The sequence below is a fragment of the Cinclus cinclus genome, chromosome 21 (assembly GCF_963662255.1).
Source record: "Cinclus cinclus chromosome 21, bCinCin1.1, whole genome shotgun sequence".
NCBI classification, from domain to species: Eukaryota; Metazoa; Chordata; class Aves; order Passeriformes; family Cinclidae; genus Cinclus; species Cinclus cinclus.
In genome coordinates, this window is record NC_085066.1 from 6578110 (window position 1) to 6594379 (window position 16270).

Consider the following 16270-nt stretch of genomic DNA (forward strand, 5'->3'; position numbering starts at 1 on the left):
TCTGAGCATGGAACTTCTCCGCTAAGCCGCCTACGCGTGCCTGAGCTGGCACTTGATTTCCAGTCTTTCTTCCCTGCTCTTGGATTTGCAGCTATTTCCTAGAAATGTCCTTGTTTCACTCATTACACACAGTTCCACTGGAGTTGCAGCTCTGAAAATCCTGGCCATTTTCTCCAATGAAAGGTAACAGAGTGTCAACATCTTTTGTAACAGCTACCGGAGAACTTTAGAAGATTGAACTTTGCAGGCTCTCCCTGGCATGATTCAGTTCAATTCCTGTGCTTTCCTCAGGTTCAGGTATTCACCAGAAGCACCCACAGCCCCCAGAGGAGTTCTTAGTCCATGTGGGAGACCCGTGCCCCTGCACAGTTCCCTCTGGGAATATTGGGAAGGCAGGGAATTGGTACCTGCCTGTGTCTTGGAGCCCTCCTCTCCAGCCTTGGCTCTTCACTGCCTGCAGTTCACATGGGCAAGGGGCTCCTCCTACTTAACGGTTTGTCCCCCAGCCCAAATTTGTGCCCTAGCCTGGCCCAGCTTTGGTGTGAACTTGCTGTGTGGGCAATAACATGCCTAGATTTTATTGGACGTGCCCTGTTCTCCAAGGCTGCCTGCAGAGAAGTCCTTTCAGAAAGAAGCAGGGAAGTGACTTCCTGACAGATCTCTACCCAGATGAACCCAAATGTGATTCCTGTAGGGAGCCCTTTCATCCACCAGCCAGTCTGCTCCCATTTGAACTGGGGGCTTTTCAAGTTGTCTCTTGTATTTCATTTCTCCTCTGATTATTTCTTTTTTATTCATTCTGTCTTGAAAGACTCATGGCCTTTTGTAACTGCATGTCCTTTTTTCCCTTCCATAAGGCCTTCTTTTCCTTAGAAATACCGAATATATTACAGAAAGTTACACAAGTAGTTTTGCCCTCAACCTGCTGAGGGCTTGGCAGCTACAGGCTCCAAAGCGTTAGGAATGTGAGGAAAGAAAAGACAATGGCAAAGAAAAACAAAGAAGTGACTTCCTATATTGTGAAAGGTTGCAAACAGGAGCATTTCATATTTCCCCCGCTGTCAGTGTAAGCATTCAACAACAAATCGATAGTGCCCAGCAGGCAGTGGATCCCTTCCTTCATTTTAATCTGTGCAGCTCATTGTGCCATCAGGAGAGCAGCAGTGCCAGGAAAAGGGAATTATTTCTACCTGGATTGTATTGCAGCTGCCCCACCCTCTTTCCCAAGAAAAAATCCTGGAGGTTTTGAGGCTTTAATTTTACTTCTTCGGGAATCAGAACTCAGACATTTGTTTTCTCCCCAGCTGCTCCTCCCATCACGATGCTGAAGGCTGTGCTTGCTTCACACTTGAATTTCCAGGGGCTTTGCTGTGGCTTCTCAGGATAGGAAGGTTACCATTACCAGGGCAGAGGAAATAGGAAGAGAAAAAAGTCCCAGTATCAGCTTCTGAGTGACAAAGGTCTGTGTTAGAAACCCACCCATTCAATCACTGCATGGAACAAGGGCAGATATTCATGAAAAGAAGCACCCAGAAGGGTTGGGGTAGGAAATACATTAATTAATTAATTAAGTGGGTGGAGAAATGCATAACATTTCCATTCCATTTTATGCTATGCTGAGCACTTTTTTGACCTTCAAACTGTAGATGGAAATGTGGTGTTGTAAGGACCCATACACACAGGGAGTACAACTCGATCCTTTCCTCTGCAGCTCTTTGTAGGGGGGAAAAAGCAGGAGAAATATGATGGCTTTACCATATTTGCAGCTGTAGTTGTTTAGAGCTTAGGCAGACTAACATTAACAAATGATGATAATTAGGCTTGATTTGCATATTAAAATTGTCTTAATTAAACACTGATTCAGTAAACATTTAAAGGCTGTAATCGATCTTTTGCAGGCACTCTTGGTTATTTATATGATCTAATAAAGGCTGGAGGCTTTGTTAATGAGCCCTCTATTTCCTAGCTGTATGTGTCAATGAGATTATTTCACCAACAATTACAGAGCCTGCTGCTGTTAATAACTCACCAACCCCAAGGCTGGAATTCTTTTGTCTGAGACTCCTTTAGTGGGACCTTGCTGTTTGCATCTCCTTTCTGCTCAGACAAGAGCTCATGGCACAGCTCTTCCTTTCCTGGGGAAAAATCCCAGGGCAGAGATTTCACAGGGAGATTCTGTGACTGTAAAATCAAGCTGGTGATGTCCTGCAAGCTGTTTGAATAATGGATTTAGTATTCATACAGCACTGAGCTCAGTCATAATACATTTGGTCCCAGATCTAATCCTGGCAACTCTGACGGGCTGAACTTTGTGAGGAAGTTTTTTTTTAATCTAAGAAGTAATGTAATCGTGCTGTAGTTTTACAAGAGGCCTCTGGCAAGGCTGCCAGGAGTTTTGCTTCTCTTCAGTGTCACTGCAGTTTTTTGCTAGGATGTGAATATCTTTGGGAAAATAATGTTAAAACAGGTGAAGAGCTCTTGCTTCTCAGTTGCTAATTGCTATCATCCCTGACAAAAGCATTCTTTGAAAATTTCATGTTGCTTTGGCATGACTTTTTCAGTATTTTTTTTCTTATTTGACAGCTTATAGCAGGTGAACAATTATGTGTTTAAGTACATATGTGCAACTTTTTAATGCCATATGTTTAACTTTTTAACTTTGTTATGGGGTGTTCCCACTAAAGATTTTCTAGTTAACCCCTCTACTTCTCTTCCTTGAAGGTGACATAAATACCTGCATGGTCTTGTCCCATAAGTGCAGTCACCAGTTCTGGTGCCAGTATAGATGGATTAAAACCTACATTTGTTCCTATGTCTTTTCAGTCATTAAGTTTATTGGGAAACATTAATAAACTGAACAAAGCCATACCACTAGAGTATGTTTTTAATTATTAAAATAATTACGTTGTGGAGTGATTAATAAATCCCTTAAAGCAGGTAGGAATTTCAAAATTGGTGTTTTGCCCAATTCCATTTGCATCAGGACTGAATACAGGCTTTTATCTGGAGCAGCAGTGCTATGACAAAGAATAAAGCTTAGATATCAAGCAGACTTACCAAAAATAGAACTACTCCCATCACTACCCAGACCTTCTTGCAGTACTTTCTTTTTTCTCTAGAAAATTCTACTGTTGAAAATGTTGGCATGAATTTGATTTCCAATACTCACAGAATTCCGAATTTGAAATTGCAGAAGGATAGGAATATTTCTGATGAGCTTTTACAATATATTTTTTTCCTTTCACTCAGAATCTGTAGATGGTGTAAGCAGGATCTGGTGTAGAGAATCTGTGGACAGTGCATTTGTAAGAGTTGATTTCAGTGTTTCTCCTCTTCCACTGGTGATTTTTTAATTTTAATTTTGATATCTAAAGACTTTTTTAAAACTACACAGTCACTTTTTTCCTTATTTTTTGTTTTGTCTTGCAGGGACTTCTTTTTTCCTATAAATAGCTTCTTCAGTGTTTCTAGCCAAATAGTCTGGATTCTCTTCTCTCATCCTGGTTATCCAGGTCAACAACGCTGTTATTCCCAAAGCAGCACTAGCTGGGAAAAGCAGATCACGGTGAGCAAGTGGTGTGCTTTCCCCTGCCCTTCAGATCCTGGTTTCTTTGCCAAGCCCTTCTTTGGGAAGTCAGTTCCCTTGCTGTTGGTTAACAGAGAACTAGAGATCAAAGAAGAGCCTGCCTTTGCAAAGCTGTTCAGCAGTGCTGGTTGGTGGAGGGGAATTGCAGCCATGTTCTGCTAGGTTTGCCCTTTTTTTGTTGTTCTTATTTTGGTGTTTTTCGCTGTGCATCTGCCATTTGAAACCTGGCTGAGATGCATTTGATGTGTGGTGACTGCCAGAACAAAATTCACACTGTGAATGCAGCAGGCTTACAAATTCCTTTATTCCAATGGAAGTAAACCCTCTCCCGGTGGCTGTCAGACAAGCAAGAACTTTGATCTTACTGGCTTACTCTTGATTTATGCTGACTCTTTGTAGGGAAGAAATTGATTAACTTTTTATGTTTCCTTTCTTTTTTTTTTTTTGTTTTGTCTTTAATGTTTAGGCCACCTCCCTTGTCTTACTTAATAAGCATGGTTGTGTATGTGCCTCCTTTTGTCTCTTTACTGGCTTTTGCAGTTAAAGTCACTTAGTTTTTCCTTTCTCCTGCTACAAAAAAAAAATATATATAGTTTTGATAAGAATTCGCAGAAGGCAACAATTTGGCATTTTGGCCAAAATTTAGCTTCAGTTTTCAGGAGCACTGAAGCCCTTCAGACTCACATGCAACTTCTCATAGTCAGAGAAGGAGAAAATGATTTCCCACATGTAGTTCTCTCACTTTTTCTTATATCTAATTAAATTATGTATTCATTGTTTTATTCTGCCTTCATATAATTTAATTTTCATAGCCAACAGAAATGATTTTTTATCTCTTCTATGCTTGCACTAGACTCGTAACTTTTCCAGTTATATTCCACCAGAAGCTTCTGCTCATTTATAATTCATCTTTTTGATCTTTTTTACATTAAAGTAATAGAGCTCGTGGTGTTTAATTTTAGGCAGCCCTACCAGGTTCCTGTCATTCAGGCATTGCTCTCCTGGAAATGGCTGGTCTGTTTTGCAAAGCCATGGAATGCCAAGTTAATTGAAAGTGCTGCAAAGTTCCTGGGTTAATGTGCAGCTAAGGAGCTCCAGCGCATTACTCACAGCAGGATTTCCCTGGCCTGTGCATGCTGATCCTCCCCTGCCTGGACAATTGAAACTCCCAGTTCGCACTGGATAGGAATGGAATGAGTTGTGGAATGTGGCTTTGGTGCTGGCAAGGTGATGTCTGCTCAGCTGCCTTAAGGATCCTTAGGAAGATGCAGCAGCTTCTGCTAACGAGCCCATCTGGCAGTACCAGCCAGGGCAGTAATGCACAGCTCTGCTCTCACTGAAAGCATTCCAGTATCTTGGAGGGATTTCTTTATTCTGTTTATTTTCTTGTAGAGGAATGATGGCTCCAGCAAAGGCATTTCTCCCTGCCCTCCCTGCCTGTCCTGTCGGGGCCGTGCAGGTGGGGCTGTGCTCGTGTGTGATCTCTTCAGCTGGACGTGACATTTCTCTCTCTTCACAGTAGCAGGTACAGGAGAGGATCTGCTTCCCAAAAAACCTTTTTTCCTCGTTGTGCAGCTGGAAGTTTGATGTCTCTTACAGGAGTTGAGTGAGGAGAGAATCCCACATGGTCATGTCTGTTTAAATACTGCCTGTAGTTACAGTTTTCTGCAGACTGCAGTACAAAAATCCAAGTGTCAGAAGAAGACAAAAAGATAATTCACTTTCATCTCAAGAACAAAGCTGAACAGAGGAGCTTTTTTCAACTTTTTTAATTCATGAAACATTTATCTTTGAGTCAGGTTGTATTATGCTGGCAAGAATATAATCTGTCAGCATTTCTACTATATACCCCTGTTTTTAAGATTTTCTAGGAGAGCCTTAGAGGTTCACTTTGAACAGATTTAGCATACAAGGTCTCAGCCTAGAAACATACTTGTCTTCCCAATTATGAAAAATTAATATGCCTGCATCATTGGTACAAAAGGTGTATTAATACCACATTCAGGTGAAAGTTCAAACTTTCACAAATGAGGTAATTCAGGGGTGTTCCAGAGCAAGGTTAATTAAGTTTTTTTGATATATTTAATAGCAGGTGTTGCTAACTGTGAAGTGAAAGGAAGGCTGGTCTGTGATGAAAAGCATGGTGTTGGGCTTAGCTGGCAGGCAGAGCTCTCTTTCTAGTTTTTGTTACCTACCAGATTTAGAAAAATGCTGCTTCTTGAGTTTTTAATGTTTCACTGTATGAAAGTTGTTATAGAAGTTCATGCATTTTAAAGAGATTCTAAATTCTTTTCCATTTTTTTGGGAAGATGTAGTGAATTTTCTAAAGTTTTGTGGTTTTTTTGTTTTTTTTTTTCAAAAAAAACCTTTCTTTAAAAAAACATTGATGTACTTCAGTTTTGGTGCAAACACCTGCCTCTGTGAATCCTCATATATCAGAGCACACAAATGGTGGCAAGTTAATTTTATTTCCCAAAGGAGGGATTACAAAACATCTGAGCAATGCCTTGGCCTTGCCCCCAGGCTAACATCCAGAAACCTTCTCTGTGTGATTCTTCCCCCCAGAGTCTATTCCAAGTGACAAGAACAGAAGCAAACTTTGCACTGAAGGTTCTGTGCTCGAGTTTACGGAGTAAACCTTGTGGTGACAGATGGTAAAAATGTTCTCCAGATTTGCTCAGTGCTCACTGCTCAGGCAGTGCACTGATGGTGCCCAAGAAGCCTCTGGGTGTACCTGGGGTTGAGGCTGTGCCCTGCTGGGAGTGCAGCTCTGTGGGACAGGACGGGGCAGATGGAGAGAGCAGCTCTGGCTGCAGCAGGGCTGGCTGGGGGGACACGCAGAGCTGGGGCGTGCAGGAGGCTGCTGGATTGACTTATTAACAGAAGAGCCTGAGCTGGAAGGGACTCACAAGGATCACTGAATCCAACCTCTGGACCTGCAGAGGCACCCCAGAACTCCCACCCTGTGCATCCCTGAGAGCATTGGCCAAACAATCCTGGAGCTCTTCCAGCCTTGGGGCTGTGACCGTTCTCTGGGGAGCCTGGGCAGTGCTCCACATCCTCCGGGGGAAGGACCTTTCCCAAATATCCAGCCCAAACCTCCCCTGACACAGCTTCAGGCCATTCCCTCAGGTCCTGTCACTGGTCCCCACGGAGCAGAGATCAGTGTCTGCCCCTCCACTCCCCCTCACAAGGAAGTCCCAGGCCCTGATGAGTCTCCCTCCAGCTGAACAGATCAAGTGTCCTCAGCTGCTCCTCATACAGCTTCCCCTCAAGGCCCTTCACCATCTTTGTTGCCCTTTGGATGCTTTCTGATAGTTTAATAGCTTTCTTACATTGAGGAATCCAAAACTGGCCCCGAAGAGCACTGGAGGTGAGGCCAGCCCAGCCCAGAGCAGAGCAGGACAATCCCCTCTCCTCCCAGCCTGGCTGGCTGTGCTGAGCCCGATCCCCCAGGACAGGGATGTCCCTCCTGGCTCCAGGGCACTGCTGGCTCAGACCCAGCAGGTCAGGATCCCCTGGTCTCTTTCTGTGCCTGCTGCCTCTTTCCAGCATCTCATTCTCCAGTCTGTCCATACACCCAGGGTTTATCGCTGTCCAGTCTCATCCCGGCTGCGCTTCCCCTTGTTGAACCTCATAGGATTGGTGTGGGCCGGGAAAGAAAGGAGCTGTCTTGCAGAGCTAGGAGGGGCAGACACTCTTAGGCTCTGTCCTCCAGTTTTTGTGCTTCCCCATCATATCCCATGAAAATGAGTTTCCTTTTGCTCTCATGAGGAGATCCAAGTCCCCTTCTGATGTCTCCATGCACCCGCTTCATGGCAAGGACGCGGCGATTCCCTGCGGCGCAGAGGGACAGCACAGCCACGGTTCTGCTGGACCTGCCACGTTCCCTGCAGAGCTCCCCAGGGTTGGGAATAAGGCATGGGAGTGAGAAGGACCCACAGTTTTAATTTTGCACTTTGCCATGAAAATGGAGCAATGGAAGAGGAAGGTTAGAGCTTTCCAGTGAGTCAGTAGCCAGAAATCACAGTGCACTGAACATTCCTTGCGTTAGGAAAAGTTCAGGTCCAGCCAAGGGAGCTTCCAGAGTGTTTGATTTGCCGGGAAAATTCTACCTATGTAAGCTCAGGACTTTCATTTTCCCCCAAATACAATTAAACCTTTCATGAAGAACTGTTGGGAGGTTTTGTTTGTTTTTAATAAAGAGAATGAAGTGAACATTTCCACAGCTGAGTGCTTTGTGATTTGAACACTTTTCTCAGCTTTGTCCTTCTGAATGAACATTATTTCTTTGAGTTAATTTCTAAATGAACCAAGAAATTACAAATAAATCTCCTATCTGAACACTGTTTAGATAAATCTCATACTCGAGTGTTGTTATCTAAGAGCTCATATCAAACTCATAAAGATAATTACCTATTGTGACTCGGATATTACACCCAACTTGATCTAATGGATTTGTTATCTTGATTCTGGATTTGCAAAGTCAGTTTGTTCATGACAGATGTTAATGTACAGCAAGGCATTCAAAATCCAGAAAGAAAACCAAAAGAGCAGAGAAACATGAGCAGCTTTCAAATTATACCCTACTGGTTTTGGCTGTGTGTTTTCTCCAGAGGTTCTTGCAGTATGGCTTGTTATGTTTGGGAGATTTATTTTGTTGCTGCTGAAATGGTAATTAAAATAAGTATAAGAAGATTCAGCTGCTGTGTTACATAGTTAAAGGTTGAACTTAATTATTGCAATGCAAAGAAGCAAATTAATTATGATTGTCTTCAGCCTGTCTTGTCTTACCCTGATATTCCTATGTCTATGTGGATACACAATAGGGAGGATTTACAGTAGAATTTTACTATTGATTCCCAAATCTTGGGCTTTTATCCTTTGAAAGTATGAACAAAAAATAATTTGAATTTAGAAACCTTGTTTAACTATTTTTGCAGCAGGATTACTGCTCGCAGATCCATAGCTCCAAAGATCAGGCTGCTTTTCCACAATACCAGATTTCATTGTAAGAAAGGAATGTTTTGTCTCTCAGGAGTCTTTTAGGTAGCTCCAGTCCAAGGCAGGCAATTAATGCCTGCATTCAGTGGCAGCTGAGAGGTTGATAGGCTCTACAGCATAATGCCAGGGTGTGTCTAACCACTGATTCTAATGTTAATTTCTGGATTTCAGACTGGAAAATTATATGTGTGTGTGGATGTGTGAATAACGATTTAAAAACCCCAAAACCTCAACGATGCAGAACGTTTCATATTTTGTTTTCTTTGAAAGTTGCTGTTATCTCTGTATTTCCTGCAGAGGAAGAATGTATGGTTATTAATGTAATTGGTCAAGGAGGGAATAGAACTCAGATTTCCTCAATTAATATTCAGTCAAGACTCAGGTGGCAATAATAATGTATTTTCCATGATTTATACTGCTGGAGTGTCCCATGCAATGGGACTGGATAGACCCCATGAGTTAAAAGTGGGGAAATGGGCCTTTTTCCAGTTTCAGAGTTCTGCTCTGGTGCTTTCTTGCTTCTCCTGCCCTCAGTTTGTGACTGTTCCCTCTGTAAGGGGTGATGGTCAATGAGACCTTCAGGCTACAGCAAAGGACTGTAATTTTCCCCTAAGAACTGCCCTAATGTCAGTCTCCTCCTTTTTCCCTGCTCTTTCCCATGTGATACAAGCCCCAAATGTTTGTTCTTGTTCAACTTGAACTTAAAGAAATTCACTGAAATGGCAGATGCACCCAGGTGTTTGTGCACCCTGTTCAGTTCCACACTGCATGAAACACTGGTAGTGCTATAGTGGATTATTTTATAATTAAAGCCTGAAAAGCAGAATGCATGTGAAAAAGGGAGTTCATTAACTTACTGCTGAGCTCTTGGTGCTGAAAGCTCAGTGCTGACTTGAATTCTGGTCCACAGAACATCTATTACTATTTGTTTTTTTTCCTGAGCTATTACAGCTAGGTAGTAGCTTTCCAGATTTGTTTTTATGTTTGCAAAACTCAGATTTCCCAGCGTTGGTAAAGAAAACCCAAGCTATGCACTGAATAGAAATAAAGTGGCATTTTGGAAATAAGGTTTTGATAGTATTGAGAAACACTTTGCAGAACCATTGCCTTTGTCTCACTTTTATTATCATTATTATTACTTTTATTAAAATCCTTTTCAGAGGGCTTATACCGAATTGACTTTTGGAGGGAAAGCTGAAAGTTAACATCCATTTTGTGCAGCATCCGTTGTGTTCTTTTTTCCACTGGTTTGTGACAGCATGCTTTTTCTGTGTTTGTGGAAAGGTTACTGTGTGTGTATTGGTATTTGAGTGTCTGAGGGTAAATACTACACTCTGCTGAGCAGCAGCAGTTATTTTACAAGGGCTACTTTTTACATGCAAAACATGCACCCACACTTGGTTTGTCACCATGGGCTGGGTACAATCGATATTGCTGCTGGGCCACAAGGTGCATCTCATGTCCTTGACATTTTGTCTCACTAGACTGCTTATGTGTGTTTGGTTATCTCTGTATCCTATCCTGTTACCTTTATCAAATTAATTTGCCTGTCAGTCTCAGGGAATTTTGTGTAATCCTGTTTCTATTCCAGCGTTGAATTTGTAATTGGAAAGTAATTATTTAAATTTTTCTTGTATCAGCAATTGTTGGCTTATGTTTTATTACTTAGAAATCACAGAATCTGCTGGGCTGGAAGGGATCCACCAGGATCATCAGTCCAGCTCCTGGCCCTGCACAGACACCCAAAAATCCCACCCTGTCCCTGGGAGTGTAGTCCATGGGCTCCTTGGGCTCTGGCAGCCTGGGGGCTGTGCCCATTTCCTGGGGAGCCTGGGCAGTGCCCAGCACCCTCTGGGAGAGGGAAGAACCTTTCCCTGATATCCAGCCTGTATCTATTATCTAACTAACAACTTTGCTGGGGTTTTGGAGTGGGCTTTTTAGCCCTCTTTCCCCTTCTAACTCTGTTGAAAACTATGGAGGACTCAAGAACTGTGCTCTGGCAACCTTTTTATTCTTAAAGTGGATGGTGTGCTCTTTAAATACAGGGCTTTTAATAGTAAAGAGCCTTTTTCTCTTGTTACCTTGCAATTCTTTTATGGGAATAATACCAGTTTCCTATTATGATCACATTAGCCATGTGGCCTTGGGGCAGAAACTACTACAACAGAGAGAGGTAAATGAAAAATACAATGAGATACAAAATGGCACTTGCCAAAGTTGTCTGCTCCCTTCTTTTTGTGACTTTTTTTAAACAAAAGGAATTCTGTGCAGCATTAAATGCTGGGCTTTATCAGGGATTTGTATTCTAATGCCATAGGAGCATGACTGGAAAGAGCCTCCTTGGTCTCCAAGTCCAGGGAAAAGATCACATACAGGAGAAGGTCATTTATTTCCAGGCTTTTTAAGCAGCTTCTTATAGTAATGAGATTTTTTTTTTTATCCCCGCTACTTGGAGTGGAGTAAGTTTTTGTATCTCACTGTTCAAGAACTGTCTTCTAATTTTCCACTGGAATTTATCTGCAGATATCGAATCCCCATATGTTCTTGCATCAACATTGCTCTTCAGCCTTAATAGCTTCTTTCCCTCTTTGCTCTTAACCCCTGAGATATTTGCAACAACAATGTAATCCCCTTCAACTGCTGCTTTGCTGGGCTGAGTTCTCCTAAGTGGTTCAGAGATATAATATGAACCACAGAGCATTACCGAGGAGTGTCCCTCCAGAATTACGTTGTGGTCAAACCTCATTAACTGCTTTCTGAAAGGGCTTGTTGCAAATAGTGAGAATATGCTGCTAGACATGCTGATGATAAAATGCAGGAGGTTTTGTCAGTGAAAAAGAGAATTCAAATTTCTTATGTCAGAGTAGGAGTGATTTGTTTGTTTCTTTGTTTGGTTGGTTGGTTGGTTGGTTAGTTTTGGGGTTTTTTTGTTACGAAAATAAAAATGGGACTAAAATTACGATATAAACTTGAAAAGCATGGCAGAGGTATGATTAACCTATGTTACCCCTGCTCCTGTTAGATTGAATCAAGACAAGAATGAACAGTGAAATTCTAGATCTTGTTTGGGTGTTTTCAACTCTCCAGAAAAATGCAACAAACTGTCTTTCAATTGCAGTGTTAATTAATTGCTTTCTTAGAGGGAAAACTTGCTCTTCAGCATATGATTGCACTGCTCCAAGCTGGGCTTCACTTTTAACAAGAAATATTTTTTTAACCCATGAAGCCGTATGAAAACAGAGAAAGGCATCTCTTTTCAATACCCCTGTCTTGCCATCCTGAAGATTTCAGGTTTTTTAGCAGGAGATGCTGTGGTTGGATGGCTCCTGTACTGGGAGAACAAGCCAGATATCAGCGATGACATCTGACATATGTTACTGCACTATCTAGGTCACTTATGGCCTAATGTGGGAGATGACAAAAGATAATTAATTTTCATTTCATGCCTAGGATTCCTTAAGGAAGCCTTCAATGGTTTGTGTGGAATAACAAGAGACATGTACTGACTTACTGCCTGCGAGCAGGAGCTCAGTGTTTCGGAAGGAGCGATTCCACCTTCCAATTCCAGCCTCCAGCCAGGGAGATGGCTTTACTTGGGGATATTTGGATGCACCTTTTCTGCTGGCCATTATGTGAAATAAGGAGATACATAGTAATGGTGAGAAATGTGCTCCTGTTCTAGCAATCAGGATCTGGATTTTTAGCACACAGTGTGTCTTGATTTTCACACAGCCATAAAATCAAGGTCTTTCTGTTTACACCAAGGCTATAGAATAACTTAAATTGCTCTAACGTATTTAAATGCTCTCCTTTTGTTTCACTCCTAGGGTCTCCGCGTTTACACATTCCAGGGTCATGTGCATTCCTGTAATCATGCTACATTCAACAAGAAGGTAAGTTCTGCATACAAATTTCCTTTTTCCCCTTCCCTTTAGCCAACATATTCCTTGCTCTGGCCCATGCTGTCCTGCTCCTTGGTGACACAGAGAACTCTGGGGCTGGATTCAGAATCAGTGGTGGCTCAGAGTGGCCCCACCTGCCAGCCAGACCAGAACCCCAGTGTCTGTTAAAATAGAGCTGCCCCATACTCGCTGCTCCCTTCTTTCTCCTTTCATCAGTGCATGATGTCTAAGCCTCGGTTTAGCTAATTGATTACTTTATTTAAGTGGAACTTTTTGTTAGGTTTTTTCCCTGGCTGGTTACCTTATAGTTGTTGTCAGAAAGGAACCATTTTGACCGGGATTGGTGGCAGATTGCTGTCTGAATGACTGATAACTTTGGAAGGGGAGGAATTTCACCTGAATGGCTTTTAGAGACCATATGAAATACTCTGAAATGACCCAAACATTTGTGATGTATTGTCATAATGTACTGGCTCTGGGGCAGCCCCCTGAACTCAACCAGCCTAGAAGTAAACAAGTGCCTGGGTGATAGGTTGGATTTGAACACATCCAAAGGATCCCAGGTAATGCATTGAACCCTAAGTGCAGATGTATCACTGGCCAGGGAAATGGGTGTGGTAAGACCCCAACCACTCACATGTGTATATCCAGGAGATACAAACCCTCAATTTAAGAAGGGTCCATGAACAATAAAGAGCTTTTGTCATATGGATCACTGAGGGTCTTGCCATTTGCCTCCAACCACGACCCCCAATTAACATAATAATGTATGATTCCTGCAGCTCTCCTGGCCACACTGCTCTTTAAAAGTGGTGTGGAAATGCTGAGGCATGTGCTGGTTTCTGCTGCCTCTAGCAGCCTTTTTCTTTCAGAGACCATCCTTCCTGAAAAATAACTTTGTGGTGTTCCTGCTCCCCGTGCTCCCACTGACACCTTCATTACGGGCAGAGTGAAATACTAATTTTTCCTGCAGGAGATCCTGAACATTCTCTTCTTGCTCACTATCAGCTGCTGCTTTGCCAACTGCTCTTCCAGCCCTGTGTGTTTGTAGGGCAAACCCCAGGGGCTGGCACGGCAGAAGGTATGGGATAAGCTGATGTCAGGAAGAGGAATTCCCAAGACATCTTAATTCTTTCTTGGCCATGTGCATCTATCTGTATTTGACAGGCACAACCTGCCTCTCAGTGCCCTGAGACACTGTGGTGGGGCACAGAGAGTATCCAACAGGAGCAAGCATGGTGAGGGAAATACTGTAGAGATACCACAGCACTGTCTTTAATATGGGTCTTCATTTACATTTTCACGTGTTGATGACCTTCCAGATAAGCATGTAGTTTTGGTAAGGAATATTACAGTTGGCATTAACTCTAGACTAAAATAATTTGTTGACATTCTCAGTAACTGCATTAGTAAAAATGGAAATATTTGACACAGAAGTGGTCAAAGTGACTGAGGAATATAACTTCAGAAGCTGTAAGTACAGTTGTATAAGTTAACTCTGCTACTGATAAATTAAGTAGTGGCCCTGAGTTGTACAAATAACAGTTGTCCCACTGGCTGTCTAGCAAAGCAAGTGGTATATTTCAGCCAAATATAGAACTTGAGAACTATTTTCTTACCCTCTAGAGTTTGCTCACCAAAAATTTAAAATATTCCACCCTAGGCAAGCTGATTAAGGTGTTTTGAGTGTCAGTATTTTTGTTTAAAAATGCTTATTTTATGAGGAAAAATGTTTTTATAGAAACAGTCCTATTTTCAACAATACTTTCATGGAAAATATTTTGGACATTGATAATGGACTGTTTGGACAAAATGCAACATTACTTCCAGGGTGTCCAACCTAATGCTTGTACCTGGCCCAGGAGGTCTACAATGACAATACTGAAGGCTGACTGCTGAAAAAACCCTGCTTAGATTTTTTTTGTTGTTGTTATATTTTCTTATATCCCAGTGTCCTGGGTCTGTACATCCCATGCTTTACCAGAAGTGCTGCCTACATGGTCACACTCTGTGGGTGCAGAGCTGTAATGGGGAGAGATCCCAAGGGATTAACTCCTTTTTCTGCTTGGACATAGGTCAGTTGGAATGGGCTCCTACATCACTTCAGTGGACTTGTGGTAATCCTGTCTCAGGTGGCTTGGTGCCAAAAGGAGTTCAGAAAGAATGTGAAGTTCTAATTACACAAAAACAAGGAACAAATTTTAGTTAGATCAGAATTTAGTTAGATCAGAAAGCCATCCAGACAGTGCCCAATATTTAGGGGTATTTTTAGGGAAGAGTATTGTGTGAAGAAGCTAAAAAAGATTAATGCATTTATACAAATAGAATAAATCCTCATTAAGCTCTGTGAAACTGATTATATCTGAGTTATTTACTACACCATGCTTTTGAAACTGTAGTTAATAGGGTTTGGAGTTTTTTGGCTTTTTTTTTTGTTTTTTTGTTTCTTTTTTTGTTTGTTTTGTTTTGTTTTTTGTTTTGTTTTTTTTTAAGTGGGCAAGGTTTGCAGCCAGAACTCTTACTATTGCTGAGATTCCCTAATTAGCCTGTTCTCTATGGAACAAAACTGCCAGCTTGGCACCTGGAACATGCCCATTTTGGGTCCTGTTTTGGTGGGACACAGGAGTCACAGTGCCCTGGAGAAACCTCTGCACTTGTGATTACATCAGGACTGAACAGATAACACTTCCAGCAGCAATTTAAATCCTGCAGTTTTCCAAGTTGGTTCTATGCCTGTGGAACATTTGAGAAAATTTGAGCAAGACTCACATAGCTGCTTTTGAATTGAGGCCATAGAAAAATGCATCTTTCCTCCTAAGAGTTACTGTTACCATCCCTTTTAGTCCCACACTTCTATAACACAGTAACTTTGTAGAGAAAAATGTTTCAGATATTTATTTTGCATTGGGGTATGGCCCAAACAGCATTTCAGGTAAGCTCTGTATCTCCTTTGCAATGGTAAATCACCTATGCTAATGAAGTATAAAGACAATGGATGTTTGGTTGAGTCATGAATTTAAAGCAGAACAAGGTTTGCTCCCTTATGTGTGTGGATATATGTGTTTGTGTCCAAATAAAATTATGCCAACTGTCTGCCATGCTGTGTTTGTGTCATATCTGCAGGCTTAGGAATCTTTACAGTGGTTACCAAGTTTCCCTAAAAAGAAAAAAAAGAAGAAGTATTTTTAGAATTATTGGTTATATTAGGAAAACCTAAAATACTTTAAAAAATATGCTTGAGGACTACTACCCAATTTCACCTCCCCAGGCCAAAATGCAAGCAGCATCTAGGCCATTCCTTCATTGATTTACTGAAGGGCAAATAATGTCAGACAGTTTTTAAACAAAAAAAAAAAAAAAAAAAAAAAAACAAAAAAAAAACACCTTCAATTTTGTTTACCTCCTCAGCAGTCCAGTCGGATGTCAGCTACCATTTAGCTGGGCCAATAATATTGATATTTGATGTCAGTTCTTATTCATTACTGCACCCAAATGATGCAAAAGTCAGATCTCTCAGATGTTTCTATGGATAGCCAGATAAAGCCAGGGATGTCTGACTGCATCTAACAGACACAAACAAGAAAAGAACAGAATACAAAATCAAAAACCTATCTGGTCTTATTGTTATTTATGTATTCAAAGTGTTCACCTCTTTGCATAAACTCAAAGCCAGCTGCTTACAAAGGTTACCCAGTAATATCAAACATGTTCAATTATACATGCAAAAGGGCTAATAGGTTCTTCCTCTAGTTTATTTCTGTCTCCATGCATAAGAAAT

At 41.6% G+C, this 16270-nt stretch overlaps 1 protein-coding gene across 1 annotated transcript in view; it reads left to right on the top strand.

The window, feature by feature from the left end:
• Positions 1-16270, top strand: part of SPAG16 (sperm associated antigen 16) — a 364149-nt gene that overhangs the window by 233694 nt on the left and 114185 nt on the right. The window contains exon 14 of the mRNA XM_062506713.1: positions 12418-12483. Within this exon, the coding sequence (XP_062362697.1) occupies positions 12418-12483 (66 nt within the window). The remainder of the gene's footprint in view (positions 1-12417; positions 12484-16270) is intronic.